Here is a 21,247-nt window from a genome sequence, read left to right on the forward strand (position 1 = left end):
CCCTACGTGCCTTCATCCGTCACTCGCTGGAGTGGTGGGGCAGATTAGAGGCGCGGAGGGCTGGGGATGTAGTTCAGTGGTAGAGTGCTTACCTGGCCTGTGCTAGAACCTGGGTGGGATTCCCCAGTACCGCAGAGAAATAAAAGAAAAAAAAGGTGGTATCTACCATGCCATTTAACTTCAACCAAGCCAAATGCTGCCCCATTTGGTGTTTCAGTCATATACAAATATTTTGTGAAACTTTCAGAGACCAAGTAGCCTTGCCCTGATTGTCTATAGGTGCTGGGAGTGGCTCGCCTCCCACTTACTGGATGCAAGAGATCACTGTACACAGAGGAGTAGGAAGAGCGAGCCCTCAGTACCCCATAAACCTCCACGTTGGGAGCCGACTAGTCTTGCCCATCCTCCCACCTTCTGGTACCACACACATCCATTCAGTAAGTGTTTACTGAGCACCTAGGAACTGGGAATACAGGGGACTGAACATGGATCATTGCCCTCATTACTGACACACAAGTGAAGACAGACAGAAAGCTAAATAAGTAAACAATGGAATGTTTGGTTGTGATATATAACTCTGAAGAAGCCAGATGCAGTGACGTACACCAGTAATCCCAGTGACCCTGAGGGACTGAGGCAGGAGGGCAAGTTCAGAGCCAGCCTCACAACTTAGACCACCTCAAAATAAAAGACCCAGGGGGTGTAGCTCAGTGGTAGAATGCCACAGATTCAATCCCCAGTACTGGGGGGGGGGGGGGGGGAGGAACAGCACAGAAGGGAAACAGGTGAGGCACTTTTACAAGATGTGGGTAGGACCATGAAGAGCCAGCACCACCTGCCAGCCTCAGTCATAACCTCACCCCCAGCTGCTCTAGCTCCAGCACCAAGGTCCGCATCTAGCCATCTGGAAGGAAAATGCGGGGAATTCTAAACACAGTTCAAGGACCCTGGGAGATCCCCGAGATCCTTTTACAGGCTTTGTAGGTAATGACACTTTTCATGATGTTTTCCGCCCTTCCCGCTCTCCTCCTCTATGTGTATACAGCAGAGATTTCCCGCAGCTAAGTGACAGGTGAAAGTGTAACAGATTGAATGAAAGAGCAACCCTATTCCCTTTAGGGGTGGGGCTAGGCTATGAGCGGATCATTCTTCAGATGTACAGTAATAGCTTAAGTGCATTTTATTAGTTTTCTTCCAAAATCCTACAAAAGAGCAAAGTTAAAAACCAAGACACTGGTAAGTAGGTGAGAATCCTTCCTCATCCCTCCCCCATTCCTGTGTCCCCCAGTTGGGTCACTGCTGTAGTTCACAGGGGTGGAGGGCTTGCTACTTTTGCCCACCGCCAAACCCCACAGGGGAAAGAACTACCACCCCTTCCCCTCATCCCAGTTCCTCAAGGCAATCCTGGTGCAGAAGGTCGTGGTAAGAACTGTTGAGATCTAGCAGGAGTTCTGAACCCCAGAGGGCCAGAGTCAGGGCACAATCTGTGAAGAACACATCCTCCTCTGGCTTGATGGCCCCCAAGAATGATGCTGGGCCCAGTACCTGGAAGTGGAGAGAAAAATCCTTGAAAATCCATCAGCTTCAACTGCAGTTGTCCTGGAAACGGGGAGCTCAAGGCTCACGTGAGGTTGGGCAGGGTGGACATAGCACCGTGGTGCAGGCTCCGGCTCCATCCACGCCATAGGCACCACGCAGAGGTTTACAGTTACCATGGACATTAGTTATAAACCACGACCCGACCAGGAGCCTCCCCGACCCCACGTCCCTACTGTTACCACCTCACTCCCAGAGACCAGTTGAACACTGTTAGGCCGAGGAGGACCAGAGGCCAGGGTCTCAGCTGGAAGTTGGTGCAGGTAGATGCAGTCAGATTTGAAGGGGCAGCGGCCATTCCCCCGCATGAAGAACCGACAGTGGATCTGGCTATGACAGGGTAGGGGCAGAGAAAGACCATCACCTTCAATCTCTGTCGATCCAGAAACAACGGGTTCTCCAGGCTGATACAAGTTTGGGCGGGTTTTACACAACACAAAAGCACCCCATACAAGCAGGCACCGCGAGCACCTCCGTGTAGATTTTACATTTATTCCACTCTCTTCCAGCAGATGGCAGTGAAGTATCTTAAAGAGTGACTCATTTTCATCTTCAAGGGCTGCCCTTCAGTACCCTTGTCAGCAACCCCATATTTTCAAAAATCAAAGCAAACAACATACATTCATATCAACGTATTTTCCTGCCTTAAAAAAAACACACTGAAAATAGCTGGGCATAGTGGCACACAGCTGTAATCCTAGCTACTCAGGAGACTTGAAACAGGAGGATCACAAGTTCAAGGCCTACCAAGGCAACTTAGCAAGACCCTGATCAAAATAAAAAGAGCTGGGATGTAGCTCAGTGGTAGAGTACCCCTGGATTCAACCTCTAGTACCACAAAATAAGTAAATAAGTGGATACATAGATAGGTAATTAGATACAACTAGAAATTAGCCCTGCTGTTCCTGCTGCCATCGCAGACCCTGTTATTCGCCAGACTTGAAAACTGGTCCCACCCTCATAGACCACTTCTGAGCTTCCCGGGTTTGAGGATCCCAGCTGGAGCCACGGCTGCCTACCCACCTCCACCCGCCTCACCTGGTCCGAGCCTTGAAATTCCTGATGAGCTGCTCCTTCTGGGCCCCCTCACCCACCCAGAACTTGTGGGGAATGATGTAGCTGGAATGGACTCGGCACTGGGGACAGGCCCTGCGTGGGATAGGTGGGGGTTGAATGTGGGGGGTGGCCACAAGCCCACAGGTTGGCCTCCTGGTCCATGTCTCTGTGGGTACTTCCCTCCCTCCCTGCTGGCACCTGTGTGACACTGACTTGATGACATCCAGCGGGAAGTCCTGACGGTTCTTCCGCCAGGTCCGTAGGCAGCCCAGGCAGTGAGCATGGGCACAGTTGGGCAGGATGCCAAATACCCGCTCAGCTTCTGGCTTGTCCCACACTTTATCCATGCAGATGCCACACACCACGTCCCGACTGTCCTGCTTTCTCTGCAGCCACAGATGGGGTGAAACACTTGCCCACTACAAGTGGCTACAGAGCCTTCCCCAGGCCCCTCCTGCCCCAGCAGATCTGGGCACCCCAGAGGTGCAGCAGGATGCCAGCCTCTGCTACCCATTCCCTACTACCTGCCACTCCTCAAGGACCAGGCTCTGAAGTGGCGCTATCAGTTCTGGGTCAGGGTCGACCTCTGGCTGAGACTCCTGGGAGCGGCTGTGATACCCGTCAGCAGCTGTCAGGGAAAACTGCATCCGTTCACCCACTGATGTAGCATGCAAGTTTCAGTGCTGGGTCCCAATCCTGCCCCGTGTGGTTCAGAGTCCGGTCGGAATTTTATTTTAAGGAACTGGGGATCAAACCCAGGGGGCATTCTACCACTGAGCTCCAGCTACAGCCCTTTTTATTTTGATCAGGGTCTAGCTAAGTTGCTCAGGCTGGCCTAGGACTTGTGATCCTCCTGCCTCAGCTTCTCTAGTAGCTGAGAATATAGGTGTGTGCCCCTGCACCCAGCACTAACGATATTTAATATTGATTGCACAATGAATAATATTGATAGCATTGGATATATAATCTGATATTGTTTTAGTTAGCTTTTTCACCATTGCTACCAAAAGACCTGATGAAACAATGTGGAGAAGGAAAAGCTTATTTTGGCTCATGATTTCAGAGGTTCAGTCTATGATCAACCAACTCCATAGCTCTGGGCTGGAGGTGAGGCAGAACATCATGGTAGGGTGTGGCCGGGGGAAGTATCTCAGAATGAGAGCCAGGAAGCAGAGAAAAAGCTCCACTCACCAGGCACAAAATATAAACCCAAAGGCACACCCCCCAGTGACCTCCCTTCTCTCATCACACCTATCTGCCTATAGTTAATGCTTAGTTAATCCATATCAGTGGATTAATCCATTGAGTAGGTTAAAGTTCTCATAATCTAATCTTTTCACCTCTGAAAATTCTCTCATTGTCTCATACATGAGCTTTTGGGGGACACCTCATATCTATAGCTTAGATGGTAACAGATATATTGCCTTAAAAAGCATTATTTGAAATCAATTTCTTAAAAAGTTGCTTTTACCTTTTTATAATGTGGCCACTAGAAAAATTTTAATTACACATGTGAATTGTAAGATGGTACAGCCACTTTGGAAAACAGTCTAGCAGTTACTTAAAATATTAGAACTAACAGGACATGGTGGTACATGCCTATAATCCCAGTGACTCAGAGTTGAAGCAGGAGGATTGCAAGTTTGAGGCCAGCCTGGGCAACTTAGCAAGACTCTGTTTCAAAATGAAATGAAGGGGATAGGGACGTACCTCAGCACCCCCGGGTTCAGTCCCCAGTGTGGATGTACGTGGCAGAGTGGCAGTACGAATCAGCAACTCCATTCTGAGGTGTACTCATAAGAGAAATGAACATATGTCTTCATAAAAACTTATACATGAATGTTCACAGGAATAATACCCATGATAGCCAATTAAAAATCAGAATGTCCATCAGCAGATGAATGGATAAACAAGATGCATTCTATCCCTATAGTGGAATATTATTTGGCTATAAAAAGGAATGAAGTTCAGATACATGCTACAACATAAATGAATCTAGAAAATTCTAGGCCAGATTCCATTTATATGAAGTGTCTGGAATAGGCAAATCCATGCAGATAGAAAGATTAGAGGTTACCAATGACTGGGAGAGGGGTAGATGGAAAGTGACTGCTCAAGGGATTCTTCCTGGGTAAAGATAATGTTCTACAATTTAGATGGTTATGTTTGCACAACTCTGAATATGTAGAATACATTGAATTGTGTTGGTGAATTTTTTGGTTTGTGAGTTAAATCTCCACAAATCTGTTATAAAAAATACATCTGTGCCACATATTGCCATTGGACAATGCCAACTTATGGTATTAATAAAAAAATAACTACTAACAATTGTTGAGTGTTCCCTCTGTGCCAGGTACTAAGCACATCATGTGTTTGAAGGCATTGCTCCCTTGAGATGACCCTGTGAGGTCAATCAGGGTCCTTTTCTTTTCTTCTGTAATTGTACTTATTTACAGGTATTGGTGTCCTTTTGTAGGTGAGGAAACAGGCTGAGAGGTGAAGCAACTAGTCCGAGATCACACAGCTGGCTCATAGGTGGAGTCAGCATTCGAAACTAGTCGCCCTGCCTCCGCAGGCACCATGGGATTCTGCTTCTAGAACACAGAACCAGGAGCCAGAGGATAGTTTCCCTCCAGCAGGGGTTCCTGAGGAGGTTAGAGGCGGACGGAGGCGCAAAGTCTGCTCAGAGGCAGAACAGGAACCCTGGCCTCAGATCCCACTTTAGCCCACCCACAGCCTCTGATGACTCACATGATAGAGACAGTGGCTTCCAGGAACTGCCACCAACCTCCTGCAGACCAGGTTCCATGTTCCAGCAGGCCCTGGCCCAGGCCCAGCCCATAGCCCTAGCCATGGAGGGCAGGTAGGTAGGCTCGGAGCCCCTGCGGGTCAGTCCTAGCTGGGGCTCTGACAGGGTGACGTGTGGCTCTGAATGGTGGCGGCCCCATTCCAGGGGTCTGGGGGGCCTCAGGTGCCGATAGCTGTATGGGAAAGAGAGTGAGGAGACACGGATAGCCCTCCAGGGCTCAGAGCTAGCTCTGCCTGGAACTGAGCTGAGCAGAGATTCAGGGAAGACACAGTCCACAACAGGGGGATTCTTCCAGCATCCCGACTCCAGCCCCTCTCGGCACTTACCTGCATCGGTCTCCATGGAAGCAGAAGCCCCGCTGGAAGTACCTGCAGACCCGGGGTAGCTTTCTGTCATAAGCACGGCAGCTCGAATCCCAGTGATCAGTCCTGAGGACAAAGTTTCTAAGATATTGTCTGAGTCAGGCTGGGTGTGGTGGCACACACCTGTAATCTCAGTGGCTCTGGAGGCTGAGGCAGGAGGATCACGAGTTCAAAGCCAGCCTCAGCAACAGAAGGCACTAAGCAATTCAGTGAGACCCTGTCTCTAAATCAAATACTGGGGATGTGGATCAGTGGTTGAGTGCCCCTGAGTTCAATCCCTGGTACCCCCATCACTACCAAAAAAAAAAAATTGTCTGAGTCGTGCCCAGCTCCATGTTAGTTCCCGCCTTTGTGATCCTTAGAGAGGTTGCCACCGCACAGTGAGAAAAACCCTGCTCTGGAATTGGTTTCATGTTCAGATCCCCACCCAGGGGGATGCTGGGGAGTAACTTAACTTCTCCAGAGCTTAGTTTCTTCAAAAATGAAGTAAAAATACCTACCCCCCACAGGGTGGTTGCAGGGGCTTAAGATTTTGTACAATGCACATAGCAGGCGCTCCATGCATGTAATCACCATGGTTACTATTATTTCCTCCAAGTGTAGTCTGTGGGGTTTGGAGTTAGAACTCTGGGTTCAAACTCAGGTATGAGGGCTGGCTTCATGGGTGTGAACCCATACAGTCACAGGGGCCCCAAATTTGCTTTAATGCTCCGACGTTGCTATCTTGAAATTGATTAGTTTTATTTTGGCGGGGGGGGGGGGGAAGGCAGTCCCAGGAATTGAACTCAGGGGCACTCAACCACTGAGTACATCCCCAGCCCTATTTTGTATTTTAATTAGAGACAGGGTCTCACTGAGTTGCTTAGGGCCTTGCTTTTGCTGAGGCTTTGAACTCATGATCCTCCTGCCTCAGTCTCCTGAGTCCCTGGGATTAGAGGTGTGCATCATCACACTCAGCTAATAGTAGTTTTTGAATAAGGGACCCCCTCGTTTTAATTTTGCACTGGGTTCCACAAATTATATAGCCAGTTCTGCTGAGTACCACTACTTGGCTGGGTAGGTTTGGACAAGCTCTTCCACGCCTCAGTTTTCTTGTTAGTAAAATGAGGACAATACTAGTACTGACATCAGACAGCGAGGTCGGATTGGAATGCAGTGCTTGTACAGAACCTGGTGCTCAGCAAGCCCTCGGCACATATTTGCTGGTATGGCTCCTACATTAGCATTAGCATTAGCATCATCATCATCATCATCATCAGGAGCTCCTGAGGTTCAGGGTGGGAGGTAAAGAGTAGGAGGAGGGCAGACATTGATCGAGAATCTTCTAAGCATCCAGGCATGGGCCAGGGGTCAGTGGCAGGAGGGAGAGAGAGGAACTCTGCTCCTGTCATGCCTTGCTTGGAGGGGAACGAGCACACACAAGTGGCTAGGGGAGCAGGCACAGGGACCGAGGCTGGGTTCTAGTCTCTGGAATACACAGACTAGCTGGGCAGGAACATTTCTGACCAGAGGGCACCCAAGGGTGAGGGCCTGGCAGAGAAGCAGGCAGAGGGTGGAAAAGGCAGAGATGAGTACCAAGGTGCCAGATGGTCAGTCTCGTGAGCCTCCATCCATAATAAGGTGATGACCCCTTCTGTATGCCTCGGACTCTGCCCTTGGGGCTCATGGGAGACGAGAGAGCGAGAACCAAGAATCCAGGGCCAGGGCTGAGGGCAGAGGGCAGAAGAGTGAGCCGCAAAACTTCAGGGGATGCCCAAAACACTCCATCCCCTTCATGGCAAGGAAAAAAAAGTAATTTATACAACCTGCCCTGCTCACCCCTTTCTGGTCAGCTGCCCACACAGCAAGCAACACAAAGTGCAGCCTGAAATGCCTGTGACAGGTTCTGCAGGGAGCTACAGCCCAGGGGGACACCTCCAGGCCATCAGTGCCCGTCACCATCTTCACTGCCTGTCTTGGAAAGAGTGAGAAACCCTCTGCAGGAAGACTGAGGCCCAAGTCTAGGGGGCCAAGGGCTTGGAACACATGCCTCACAGTCTTGACTTAACTGCCAGGCTTAGAAAAGAAAGATCCAGAAATGGTGAAAAGCTTTTGATTTACTAATGTGACTTCTCTTCAAAAAACACCTTTAAAAAAATCTTTTGGAATTAAAATTAAAAAGTAATGTAGTGGGAGAGCACATGCCTAACATGTGCATAGCTCTGGATTTGATCCCCAGAACCCTCCCCTGGAAGAAAATAAGACCTCCCTAATTTCTCCTGTAGGTAATTAGGATAGCTCTAACTGAAAAGGGAACCCATTGAGATACACTTTCGGGAAATGGCCTCTAAATCTTGGTTGAATTTTTTAACTTTCCTCTGTGTATCAGCAAAAGGGTTTTTTTTTTGTGCTCTCAGCTATTTAGTATTTTGTTGGGAGAACAGGGTGACACACAGCCCAATATTCTTCATAATGATCCCCATGCTAGGCATTCAGATGATAATGGACAGAATCATCTAGAAGGACAAATGAACTTCAATGCAGATTCTAGCCAACATAAAGATGAGAACACAGACATCGCTGAAAACCTCTTCTAGAAAGTTAAAATTCTTTGTTGGGTTATGACAGGCCCTCAGAATCTAGAGAAAAAGGCCAAACACGTCAAAGCTACATGGGCTCAACGTTGTAATAAAGTGTTGTTTATGAGTTCAGAAGAAAATAAAGACTTTCCTACTGTGGGATTAAAAACCAAAGAAGGCAGAGATCAACTCTACTGGAAAACAATTAAAGCTTTTCAGTATGTTCATGACCATTATTTAGAAGATGCTGATTGGTTTATGAAAGCAGATGATGATACATATGTCATACTTGACAATTTGAGATGGCTGCTTTCAAGGTATGACCCTGAAAAACCCATTTACTTTGGGAGAAGATTTAAGCCCTATGTAAAGCAGGGTTACATGAGTGGGGGAGCAGGATACGTACTAAGCAAAGAAGCCTTGAAGAGATTCGTTGATGCATTTAAAACAGACAAATGTACACATAGTTCCTCCATTGAAGACTTAGCCCTGGGAAAATGCATGGAAATCATAAACGTGGAAGCTGGAGATGCCAGAGATACCACTGGAAAAGAAACTTTTCATCCCCTTGTACCAGAACACCACTTAATCAAAGGTTATCTACCCAGAACCTTTTTGTACTGGAATTATAACTACTATCCTCCTGTAGAGGGGCCTGGTTGCTGTTCTGATCTGGCAATTTCTTTTCACTATGTTGATTCTACAACTATGTATGAATTAGAATACCTCGTTTATCATCTTCGTCCCTATGGTTATTTATATAGACATCAACCTGCCTTACCTGAGAATAAATTAAATGAAATAAGTCAAGCAAACAAAAATGAAGATCCAAAAGTAAAATTAGGAAACCCTTGAAAGAAAAATGTGAGTGAACCGAGGTAAAGTGTCTAGCATGGCAGTGAAGAACTTCTGCATTTCTGACATAGAATCCTGAAATCCCATTGAGAAATTCATTCTAAGTGAACATTCCATATAGAAATCTTTCAAATGAAAGGCTGTAAACTTAAGCTTTAAATGAGCTGTGAATTCTGTTAAAATGTGTTTTGATACAGTAATATATAAATACGTATATATATATGAAAAATTGTGTTTTCTTAAAACAGTGGCAAGGTAGAAGAACTAGAAGAGATTTTGTTGCCTGCTCCCTGACCATGTGTGTTATTGTCACTGAAAAAAACTAAAACAGTTAAATTTGCTAAAACTGCACTGCACCATGTAACATACACAATGCTAAAAGATCTGCCTTAAAGAAAATTTAGAAAGTAATGTTGCTCGGTGTTGTTTATACTCATTTGGTGTGTGATATCAATGGAGCAATCCCCCCACACACGTTGTATAATGAAAATTCTGCTGTGATTATTTATAATCAGCAATATTTATTCCAAAAGAAGGTAGAATAAGAATGGCACCTATCCTAAAGTGCATTAATAAAACTACATTTTGGAAGTTAAAAAAAAAAAGTAATGTAAACTGGGTGCAGTGGTGCATACTTATAATCCCAGTGACTTGGGAGGCAGGAGGATCTCAAGTTCAAAGCCAGTCTCAGCAAAAGCGAGGCACTAAGCAACTCAGTGAGACCCTGTCTCTAAAGAAAATACAAAACAGGGCTGGGGATGTGGCTCAGTGATAAAGTGACCCCGGGTTTGATCCCTGGTAAAAAAAAAAAAAAAGAAAGAAAGAAAGAGAAAGAAAAGGAAGGAAGGAAAAGAAAAAAGAAAACTTTGAAAGCTTGGTAAGTGGAGGGAGAAGACACGAGGAGGGTGGGCTGCGTAGTGATGGCCAAAGTTAGGGAGGGCTTAGAGGCAAGAGTCACTCTGGAGGGGTGGGTGATCCTGGGAGGTAGAGACTCTCATCTCAGAGCAGGAGCTGGAGACTCTTAGAGCAAGATGCTTGCAAGTGTCTTGTCCCCAACTGGGGCCACCAATTTGGATATGCAAAGGAAGTCTGACTTCAGGCCACCAATTAGGCGGACCTCTAGGACTGCCTGGAGAGGCACTAGCTCCTCCACAAATCCAAGAAGCCCAGTGACAGAGCTCTCCTACGTTCAGAGAGACTCCCCCTACTCGAGGAGCCATGGAAAAGGGGGTGGGGGAAGGGCTCTGTGATCAGACCAATTTGAAAAACTCTTCCTCCTGTTTTCTTTCTTTTTTTCTTCTGGCACTGGGGATGCTTTCCCACTGAGCTATATCCCCAGCTCTTTTTACTTATCGTGGAACAGGGTCTCACTAAGTTGCCCAGGCTGACCTCAAACTTGCAATCCTCTTGCCTCAGCCTCCCACCTGGCTGGGATTACAGGTGTGTAGCATGGGACCTGGTCTCGGTCTCCTGTTTTCTTAGGGACATGTTGTACAGTGTTCATTGTACCTGAACACATTAGAGGCTCTGATAAATCCTGCAAAGGAACACGTTCAGTTCTATTTAACGCATTTTGTTTGTGTAGGCCCTCTACCCAAACACCTCTTAATATACAGATAAAACGCATTTTGTTTAGAGAAATGTCAAATGAGATCATTTGCTCCTCAAAACTAGCCTTAAAAGGCAGGATTCATTTTTCCTGTTTTCAAAACCTGCGGTTCAGAACAGTAAAGTAAGGGCCTGAGACTCAGAACAAGAGCTAAGACTATAACCCAGGTGTCCTCACTCCATTCTGTGATTCTCTGCTCCAGTGAGACTGTGGCTCATCAGGGCTGCTGGGGTTGGGGAATTTCTCAGGCCAAGAGCAGAGACCAAGGGTAGGGAGAGAGAGCAGCCAGCGGCCACAGGTAATCCAGGCCTGGGGAGGTGGCCAAAGGAGTTTGGGGACTGGAGTAGAGGATGGTGGGGGAGTGAGCCTGGGGATCAGGACTGGCCCTTGGGGGTGAGGCCTGGAGGCGGCAAGGATGGGCAGAGGAAGGACAAGGTGGGAGCTGCCAAACGAGCCCCTGAGTTTTTTTTAACTCTAGAGCCCCACTTTTCTAGCCCGCCACCTTCCTGACCTGCTCAGGAAGGAACAACTGGAAATCTCCTTTAGTAAACATCCTTTTTTTTTTTGCCTCATACTAACTGGCCGCCTTTTCTCTCAGCCCGGAAAAACAACTTCACATTGAGACTCCAAGCTCCACAATTATCCCTCCTTTACCCAAACTTCAGTTCTCCTGGGAGAACTGACTGCTTTTGCCAAAAGCTGGAATCTATGCCAAAGTCCAAAGGCCTGAGGGAAGGCCTGGTGGGCTTCTGGGCCCAGACCCAGAGCAGTACAGCCCAAGGAATTACACCCTAATGGTGTAGTGTTCAACCTGAAGCGTTTCCATCCAAATAGTCATGAATACCTGGCACCATGCTAAGTGTTGGGCTACAAAGATCAGAGTCCACCCTCAAGGGGCAGCATGGTGTTTCTGGATAGAGAAACCTTGGTCCAGGAAAAAGAAAGAAGGCGAGTTGGAGAATGGCTGCCCTAAATGGTCAGACCCTGAATTAGCTCCGAGTCAGCTGGGAAGGCGCCTCCTCTGGACTATGAGGTAGTCAGGGATAATTTCTAGACCCTTCCAACATTGGGGCAAGGAGCCAGAAACACTCCAAATCCATAGAAACGGGGCTTTCAACGGACAGACTAAGCCTCAAAGAATTTTTTTCCCACCTTCCCAGTGTTTCCCAGACCCCTACCTGGATGGCAGCTGGGAAGTGGGGCTGTTCTCCCCACCGAGACGGTGGGCATCCCAACCTGCAGAGTCCATCCCAGCTGTAGGCCCTGGCGAGAGCCCAGCGGGGCTGCCCAGGCCTGCTTTATCCCACCCTTTCTGGGTGGGGCCAAGGAGAGGAGGGCTTCCTAGTCAGGCCTGCCCCGGCCCATTGCCCCTGGTCTGTGGGAGAGATGTGGGCTCCAGCTGTCCAGCCAGGTTCCAGGGATGTGGGGGTGGTATAAAGGCCTTCAGGGACCTTTCAGAGGACGGTAAGGGGCTGGAAAGGGAGAATGACCTGGGGGACTGGGAGTCCTGAACTAAAGAAGTGGCCAGTGTTGTCCAAGGTTGACTGAGACCAGGTGAGATCCTCCTCCAGCCCTAACCCCACGTGTGGAACTGAGGCTATTACCTGACTCTGATATCATACTGTCCAGGTGACTTAGCCGAGTTCCTACCCAGTCCTAATCTTGCTTGTCTTAGAGGACAGAACCCCTGAAGGCCAGAGTGCCTCTTCAGGTGGGCTGACTGAAGCTGGTTGCCAGATGACTTCAACCTCTGACTTCCTTATAATCCAAATTGGCCACGTGCTGGACAGATCCAGGAGCTACTGGGAACCTGGCCTCAGATCCAGGTCACTGAGGCCTGGTCTGTGCTTGTCAGTGAAGCCAGCTTGCTATCCTGGGCACAAGAAGTTAGAACACAAGGGCCCCCATGAGAAGTGGTCAGGAGGGGCTTGTGTGGGGCTTTGTCAATGAGGACATGCCAAGTTGTACGGTGGCAAATCATCCAGTCAGAGCCTGTCTCTGGGTGGTATGAACACCTGTGCACTCTGAGTAGGTGGGGTCCCCCTGTTCTCTGGGGAGAGATGCTGAGCAGTGCAGTGGGCACAGGGATGCTGATCTGTGTTGATGAGCCTCTGCGTGTCACCGAGGCTGCGTGGAGGTTTGGGGATTGGCAATAGGCTTCAGAAACTCCCCTTTCCAGGTAAACAATCTGTTGTCTGCAGTTGTTTGCAGCCAAGAAACCTGATTATCTGATAGAGTTGTCGTGAGGATGAAATGAGGTCACGGCTGAAGATCTCTTGGCTGGGACCTGACATGCAGCTCAGTGTGAGCTCACAGCAATGGGCTGGGAGCCAGGAAACCTGATGTGACCTTGGACAAGGTACCTCCCAGCCCTCAGCTGAAGAGATGGGGCCTTTAGGGAAGGATCAGGACTTCTGAGGGCTCTTTCTGCTCTATTTCTAAGACTATCCCTGCCCCCACCATATTTGCACCTTATTCTTCCAAAGCCCAAGCGCTCTCCACTAGACTGCACTGCTCCATCTGGGAGGTAAGTAGGGAAAATTAAAACAGATCAAATAAAAAGAATTCCCCTAAATTAAAGGGGAGATTTCCCCCAAGTACTGGGGATTGAACCCGGGGCTTCACTGTCACTAAACTACACCCTCAGCCCTTAAATTTTAGTTTTTGAAATGAATCTCGCTAAGTTGCTGAGGCTGGCCTTAAACTTGGAATCCTCCTGCCTCAGCGTCCTGAGTTGCTGGGATTACCTGTGTGTGCCACTGCACCCAGCTAAAGGAGAAATTTTTAAATTGAATTTTAATAACTTCCCATGTTTGTAAGTTGAAACATTCCTTGGAAAATCCATAGTTTCAGACATGTTTGTTATATATTTTGCTGCAACATGTTTCTCATGTTTTGATTTCTCTTTATATTTTTAATAATGTGAAACATTTTCTGTACAATGGTCAACCATCACATTTTTTGAAGCTCTGAGCTCTATTTTTGCTTGTTGTTTTGCATATTTATTTACATGCAGGCTCTTTGTTGGGGGGTGGTGCTGGGGAAAGAGCCCGGCCTTGCCCACGCTGGGTTAGCTCGCTACTGCTGAGACACCCCTAGCTCCGGGCTCCTTTCTTCCTTTTTTATGGGAATTCTGTACTTATCTGTATCCGTCCTCCAAAAAGCTTTCCTATCTGCTTCTCTTACCAAGGAAAAGCCTAAACTAAATCCTCTAGCTTTGCCTACTCTTAATTGACTTAAAAATCACTAATTTCGGAGGTCACACATCTGGTTGATACAGTAAAAGGCTCTCACTAGCTCTGCTTAGGTAACACCTCTGGCTGTGGCTTGTGGTAATATTGGTTGCCTAGGTTACTCTTCAGGGACCTGAAGGCCACCTTGGCTGAAAACCCTGACTTTTCACTTGGACCTACAATGGGATGAAAAGACTTGTCATCGGTGTCTTTTTGTGGTATCTGTCCTCTTGGTGGCCTTGACATTTTGGTCAGATTCTACTCAGTTCTGCACGGAGACCTGTTGAGAAATGCTGTGTCCAACCCTGTACAATAGGGTTAACTTGACCTAGACTTGCCTAGTCTCTCTCTTGCCCCCTGTGAGGCTAAAAGACACCTACCAAACATCAGAACCAGACAAGCCATGAAAGGGGTGAAAAGAGGTGGCACCCAAGTTCCTGGAATATCGCTGCCTATTTCCAGAAAAAGTCATTAATGCGCCTCCTGTTATGAGCTGATTCCTCTCCCTCATTATTCCTATCCCAGGGGTAACCCCTCAACTCCCTGAAGTTGAGAAGCTGGTGTGCGAGCTAAATTCCTTTTTCTCCATTTTTTGGCCTCTGAATAAAGTCTTTCTTCCTCTCCAACACTTGTCTCTTGGAAATTGGCTTTTCTGTAGCACAAAACATCGAACCTGGGTTTGGTAACACTTCTGCCAGGCTTGTAAGGGTGACCAGGATCCCACTTCTTTCCTTTCTTTTTTGGAGTATTGAGGATGGAACCCAGGGGTGCTCTACCACTGAGCTACGTCCCCAGACATTTATTTATTTATTTTTGGGTGCTGGGGATCAAACCCAGGGCCTTGTGCTTGCAAGGCAAGCACTCTACCGACTGAGCTATCTCCCCAGCCCCCCTTTATTTTTTTGAGATAGGGTCTTGCTAAGTTGTTAAGGCTGTCCTCAAAATTGTGATCCTCCTACCTTAGCCTTTCAAGTAGCTGGGATGATAGGCATGCACTGCCCTAACTGGCTCCTTCCTTTCTTAATTTTATTTTATTCTCAATTTGTGTGTGTGTGCTGGGATCAAACCTAGGACTTGTGCAAGTACTCTGCTGTCGAGTCACACCCAACCCCTTTTTTCTTTAACAATTTATTTCAGAATAGTTTTAGGTTTGTGGAATATTCAGAGTCTGTTCTAATTATCTTCAGGTTGCCTTCTTTTTGAAGTCTAAATGTTTGATTCATTTGTCCTGAGTATCATTAAAAAGAGACCAGGTGGGGTTGGGGCTGGGGCTCAGTGGCAGAGCACTAGCCTAACCTGTGTGAAGCACTGGGTTTGATCCTCAGCACACATAAAAATAAACAGGTAAAATAAAGGCATGCTGTCCATTCACAACTACAAAAAATTTAAAAAACAAAAGAAGTGAAGAAACATCATTGTTAGGAAAAAAGAGAGAGACCAGGTGACCAATTATTTTTCCCCAAGGGTTTGCTCACGAGTGATAAGCAAAGCCTCTAGGCAGGTGGTGGAACACGGCTCTGCCTCTCCCCAGCCCGCTCCCTCACCTCTCCCTGTGCTTCTGCACCTGTGAAGTGGCAGGTGTCAACACCTGCATAATAGAGCTGTGGTGAGGATGAGAGTCACTGCCCGCCATAGCCGCCTGGTAAGGGAGAGGAATTAGTGATGGTAATAGCCAGGGCAGTGACAGGACGCTTCTGCCCTTTGCTGCACTATGAGCTAAATAACAGTAGAAACTGGTCCTGAGACTGAGCTTCCCCTCTGAACTGAGATGCAGTTAATTGTGATCCGGTATGTATTTTTACCTCTTTAGGCTGGGAAGAGGGTTGGCCCTTAACAGCGGAGACACAGTTGTCAATATTTCTCTCACTTAACAGTTTGGGAAAGGATGGGGAGGACAGGGCTGGGGATGTAGCTCAGCGTCGAGAGCATGTTTAGCATTGTGAGACCCTGGGTTCAATTTCCCAGCATCTAAACAAGTAAACCAGATTTTTTTTTTTTTTTTTTTTTTTTTTTCTACCAGGGATTGAACCTAGGGGTACTTAACCACTGAGCCACATCCCAGCCATTTTGTTTTGTATTTTTTTCGTGTGTGAGAACAAAATTTTTATTTGCACACTGTATCTAGGAGTAGATACATGAAACTCTTATGCAATTGCCAAAAATGTGCAAGAAATTACTATGATTTGTTTATAAACCAAAACACATTAAAATCAATGAACTCTGGAGAGTTAATTCTGTGGTGTTCTCAGCACACCTGATTTTATTTTGAGACAGGGACTCCCTAAGTTGCTAGGCGGGCTTTGAACTTGCAATCCTCCTGCCTCAGCCTCAGCCTCCCAAGCTGCTGAGATGATGGACGTGCGCCACCACACCTGGCTTTAACCAGAAGGTTCTGTTACCAAATTCAAAGACCCCTGTTCCATGCATTCCTCCTTTCCTTCTGTTCCCCTGGGGCTGTCACTTTCCTGGCTGAGATGAACCCCAGGGGACCTGACAGTCCAGAATGTTCTGCCACCGACGGCAGAGGGAAGAGAACAAGGAGGCCCACACCGTTCTAGCCGTCACCTGAAGCTGGGCCTGCCTGGCGCCCTCCCCTTGTGGCTGGCGTTGGTATTTTGTGTTAATTTGTCTGTTGGCCTGTGATCAGCACCTCTTTTCCACATGCTCCTCGAAGCTGCAGGGGCTGCAAGTGTACAAATGACACTTCCAGTTAAGTGTTTTCAGTGGGAGGCGAAGCAGCAGATAGGGAGAAAAAGGAACCCGCCTGCATGTCCCCAGATGCTGATGGCACGTCTGGCAGGGCTGCTGAGCTGGGGATCTAGGCTTGAAGGAGTGGCGAGGTTCCAGGGCAGCCGCAGTGGTGGTAGCACAGGCATCCTGGCAGCCTGGTGTGAATTGGGTCCAGCTCTGGCAGTCTGCTTCTGCTCAGCAGGCAGTTTTGGGCTCTTGGGTTTCTGTGGCATTTGGGGTGTTTGAGCGCTGGTGGCCCCTGGATGATACCATCTTCTCATCCAGTCCTGGAGGTGAGACTGACTGGCTTCCGCAGTTATTCCTCCCCTCTTGACTTCCATTTCTCCCTTCGATCCTTTCTTTTTAACAATTACTGAGATAGAGTCCCCAGGTGGAAGGATTTAGCTGCACTTGTCTTTCTGACTAGCAAGCACTGATACACACCTGCTATGGTTTGGAATCTTAAGTCCCACGAAAGCCCACCTGAGAAAGGCTTGGTCCCCAGCTTGGTGCTATTGGGAGGTAGTAGAAACCTAAGAGGTGGGGCCTTGTGGGAGGTCTTCAGGTCCTTGGGGCTGCACCCTCAAAGGAAATCGTGAGCCTGACCCTTTCACTTCTGGGCTGTGAGGTAAGCAGTTATGTTCTGCTACAGGCCTAAGGCAACAGGGCCAACCGCTTATGAACTGGAACCTCTAAAACTGTGAGTCAAAATAATCCTTTTCTGTTTATAAGTTGATTATCTCAGGCATTTCATTGCAGTGAGGGAAAGCTGGCCAACGCAGGTACCCTAACCTCGCTGTACACTGTGGCGAGTCCACTGGCTGCAGAGGCCAGGTCAACTAGTCACTGAAGATGGCCCAACTGGAAGTAAAGGAGAAAACTGGTGTCAGTTGACAGGGAAGTCCTGATCTCTTAAGGTCAACTGGTGTGGGTTTTTCAAGTCCGCATGCCATTTCAAGCCCCAGAGTTTGCGGCCTCTCCCACCACACTTTGCCCGCTGCTCTCTGACAAGTGCTGTGGCACCAGAGCCTCCTGGCATCTCCTCCAACCTCGGCTGACTAGTGAGTGGGAGGGCAGCAGCAGTCAGTCATCAGCACTGCCCCCCCTCCCAGTACCCCAGCCTCCTTTGAGCCTCCCACCCCGACCCTGGATATGGAGGAGTGGGAGGAGCCCAGTGGCGCTCAGAGTGTGCTCAGAAAAGCAAAGAACTCAGTCAGCTTCAAGTCAACTCTTAAATACTTAATTCCCATTTATTTAAAGTTCTGTCAGTCTGTGTACACTATTTATATTAAAAACACAGGAAGCTGGGGCTCCTAGCAAAAATATACATTTCAGTATTGGAGACTGCTCAGACACTGAGAAGAGAGGCACCCTCAGCACCAGACCTGGGTGGGGATAGGGACAGGGTGTGTGGGGGAGGGGTCAGGAGAACAGCTCCCTTCACAGCCTTGGCCCCAAAGGCAGCACCCCTTGCTCCAAATTCTGGTAAGCTGAGGAGGGAGAGAAGGAAGGATCTTGCTAGTAGAGTGATCTTGGGACACAGAAGGTCACCAGGCAGGGGCAGATGCTGGGCCTGTCCTCTCTCACACCGTTTCCTCCCAGAACTGCACCAGGATGGAAAGGTCCCTGGGGAGCAGATAGGGCCCAGGAAGCCCGGGCTTTAACCCTTGCCCTACAACCTTCTGAGACCCTGGCCAGTCCCGTACCCAGCAGGCCTGGGTGGGCACACTTCCACCCAGGAGCTGGGTGCAGGGAGAACTCTAAATGACCAGTGGGCTGACAGCAGGGCAGGGAGGGTGGTGGGGTCGTGGGGAGCACAAGATCCCTGGGAGCAGAGATCCTCCCGCCCTGGGAACAGGGCTGCCCGCCTGCCCCTGCAGCCATCACCTCTGGGGGAGGGGAGGGCAGGCACAGGACTGCGGTAAAGTGATTTCAGTGCTGTGGTGTGTGCTGGAGCGGCGGCTCCAGGGAGTGTTGGGGAGGGACCAGTGCCAGCAGCTCCTGGCAGGGAGAAAGGCAAGATGGCACTGGGTTGACACATGAGTGGCTGCAGCGGGGTAGGGGAGTGCGGGGTGCTGATGGAAGGCCTGCCCCCCGCCCCCCACCTCTGACCCTAGAACTCAGACCCTGACCCCTGGGATCAGAATGAAGTGTGCTATTCCCCAACCGCCCTCCACCTCTCTCCTCTTCAATGGGGGTGTGGGGCCCCCACCTGGGGGGAACTCTGCTTTCCCTCCAGGGTGGGGAGTGCCCCCCAGCGGCCAGCGCAGGGGACCATCAGCAATGTTGCTTTAGAAGATTGTATGAAGAATGGAAGGATGCTGGGGGTCAGAGGGCTGTACCTGCTGGAGTAGGGTCAGCCAGCCTGTCCCGGGCAAGGGAGATCACCAGGGGGAGGCCTCTGGCTCTTGGCCCAGGCCCCTGCCTCTGGAGCAGAGACCCAGTGACTACAGGCTACTGCTGCAGTCAAGCCAGGCCCAGAGGGCATAGTGTTTCTTTGGATGGCTCAAGTCTTTTGCTTGAGGAGAGGAGACAGAAGTGGGGCCCCTGGGCTGCAGTGCAGTGTGGCACAGAGGACGGCCCACTCCCTCTCCTGGGGGAAGTGAGGGCAAAAGCAGAGTTCTTTCTCAGGCTGCTGGTGAAATAACAAACTTCTCACAGACCAGTGAGGACACAGCAGAAGAGCAGGAGGTACTGGTAAGACAGGAACCAAGAGGGAGAGACAACAAAGAGATGGAGTCGGGGAAGCAACAGACTAGAAGGAAGGGAACACAGGGAGCCAGGGCACAGGATTGGGAGTGCCCAACAGTGACCCTGCCACTCTGGGCTGTGCTGGGTACTTGAGGGCTGGCCCATGGGACAGTCCCATGGCTGGACCCCTCTGCCACCTGCAGGTGGCCTGGGCGCTGGCTTCAGTACATGTCCTTGTAGATCTCCTGTAGCAGGGGGTGCAGCAAGGTCTCAGTCTCAGTCTTCTTGAGCCACTGCATCATCTGGGCGTGCTCAGTAACCAGCTGCCGCAGGTCAGCCATCTTCTGCAGCAGCTTGGGGAAGAGGTACTGGGTGTCAGGGTGGTTGGCCTGCAGGTGGAACTCAAGGGCACGCAGGATGTTGTCCTGGATGGCCTCCACCTGTGGCACGTTCATGAGGCCTGGCCGGTCTGTGGGGACATGGGGACATGCACAGGGTCTTAGAAGGGCTTAGAGGATCTCCCCTCCCCAACCCAGGGAAGATGTGGCACAGGGCAGGCCTCCTTGCTGGGACAGACCTGGCCCTGTCCTCTCAGTGATGGCACCACTCGGTGCTCTAGTACCCCTGACCCTGGTCTCCCCCATCTCTCTTGTTCTTTGCCAACAGTTTTTCCTGATTGGACAGAGTGCTGTGCACGGTGGTTAAGAAACTTAGTGCCTGGATTCAAGTCCTGCCCCACACACTCTCCATGAGGTTCTGGGCAGGTTGCCTGACCTCTCTGGGTGTTTCCTCATCTGTAAAATGAGGATAATAAAAACCTCTCTAGTCCAGGGTTGCTGAGGACCAAATGAGTTATAGTCTGTAAGCAGAACTAGAAGAAGGCCTGGCAGGAAGTAAGCTCTGTGCCTCTGTGGTGAGCAGGCTCGCTGTTGTATTTATTGTGTTGGAATTTGGACAATGCAGGTAGAATGTGGACTATTCCTCCACCACCCATAAATAATCCCCATTAGCCGGACGGTTTGTCTGCTTCTAGTCTTTTTTTTTCTAGCTCCACTGTAGAATAACACGGAGTTGATCCTGCATGTACAGTCAGTGCCTCGCCTGTTCCACTGACGGATCACACAGATGCGTCCCCATGCTGTCTGGGCTGCAGCTTGGGGCCCTGCAGTGAGGATCCCACCCCAGGGGACGGGCTGTGGGGGCAGCCCACCCACTCACCCTCACTCACCTCCACACAGGATGATGGCTGCGATGAACAGAGCCAGGTCGCTGTCGTCAAGTTCCAGGGCATTAAACTTGACAGCAAACTCAAACTTGGGCTCAATGATGTCACTGAAGGGCTTGCGGAGGCTGCGCAGGAATTCATGAGTGACAAAGCCACTGCCATTGGCTACAAGCAGCCCATCTTTGTTGACAATAGAGGCCAGCATGGCAAAGATGGCCTCATGCACACCATACTTGAGAAGGGTCACCTGGTCATTGAGGAAGAGATTGCTGAAGTTGGGGATGCTCTTGGCAAACTCGGTGAGCTCCCGCACGGTCTCCACCGTGGTGCACTGGCAGCGGTAGAAGACGTGCACGCTGATCTCCTTGTAAGGCGGCAGGCCGTTCACCAGCTGCTTCCACACCAGGCCCTTCTCTGCCTGCCACAATGTCTCGATGTCGTGGATCACAAAGGGCTGAAAACCAGGCCCTGTCAGAGGCCAGACCTCAGGGGTCCCCGCCCGAATGTTCCCGCACCCCTGCCT

General features: G+C 49.4%; 2 protein-coding genes and 1 pseudogene across 10 annotated transcripts in view; 1 reads left to right on the top strand and 2 right to left on the bottom strand.

Annotated features, from left to right (window-relative positions):
- Positions 1-1,135: 1,135 nt before the first annotated feature.
- LOC306665589 (E3 ubiquitin-protein ligase makorin-2-like) lies at positions 1,136-12,131 on the bottom strand. 3 transcript variants are annotated; one of them, XM_079147252.1, is made up of 8 exons: positions 12,024-12,131; positions 5,788-5,889; positions 5,404-5,633; positions 3,177-3,280; positions 2,866-3,038; positions 2,635-2,745; positions 1,782-1,926; positions 1,139-1,545 (listed from the first exon to the last, which is right to left on the bottom strand). In XM_079147252.1, exons 1-8 carry the CDS (start codon positions 12,092-12,094, stop codon positions 1,381-1,383), a joined length of 1,101 nt encoding a protein of 366 aa, XP_079003378.1. In that variant the 5' UTR covers positions 12,095-12,131; the 3' UTR covers positions 1,139-1,380. The 3 variants fall into 3 exon arrangements, with proteins under 3 accessions (XP_079003379.1, XP_079003378.1, XP_079003377.1); XM_079147251.1 differs by having other exon boundaries at positions 2,851-3,038; XM_079147253.1 differs by lacking the exon at positions 5,404-5,633 and having other exon boundaries at positions 1,136-1,545; positions 2,851-3,038.
- Positions 8,131-9,825, top strand: LOC306665663 (glycoprotein-N-acetylgalactosamine 3-beta-galactosyltransferase 1-like; annotated as a pseudogene). The gene has a single exon. The product of its transcript is annotated as a glycoprotein-N-acetylgalactosamine 3-beta-galactosyltransferase 1-like (transcript).
- Positions 12,132-18,034: 5,903 nt separating the features above from the next.
- Positions 18,035-21,247, bottom strand: part of PPARD (peroxisome proliferator activated receptor delta) — an 80,777-nt gene continuing 77,564 nt past the window's right edge. For 4 of the 6 annotated variants that reach the window (XM_079147247.1, XM_079147245.1, XM_079147248.1 and 1 more), the window contains 2 exons: positions 20,728-21,178; positions 18,035-19,968 (listed from right to left, as the gene is read on the bottom strand). In XM_079147247.1, the coding sequence (XP_079003373.1) occupies positions 19,721-19,968; positions 20,728-21,178 (699 nt within the window). In that variant the 3' untranslated portion in view covers positions 18,035-19,720. The remainder of the gene's footprint in view (positions 19,969-20,727; positions 21,179-21,247) is intronic. The other 2 variants (XM_079147250.1, XM_079147249.1) reach the window with 1 other exon arrangement.

The sequence above is a fragment of the Sciurus vulgaris genome (genome assembly GCF_902686455.1).
Source record: "Sciurus vulgaris genome assembly, chromosome: 7".
Taxonomy (NCBI): domain Eukaryota; kingdom Metazoa; phylum Chordata; class Mammalia; order Rodentia; family Sciuridae; genus Sciurus; species Sciurus vulgaris.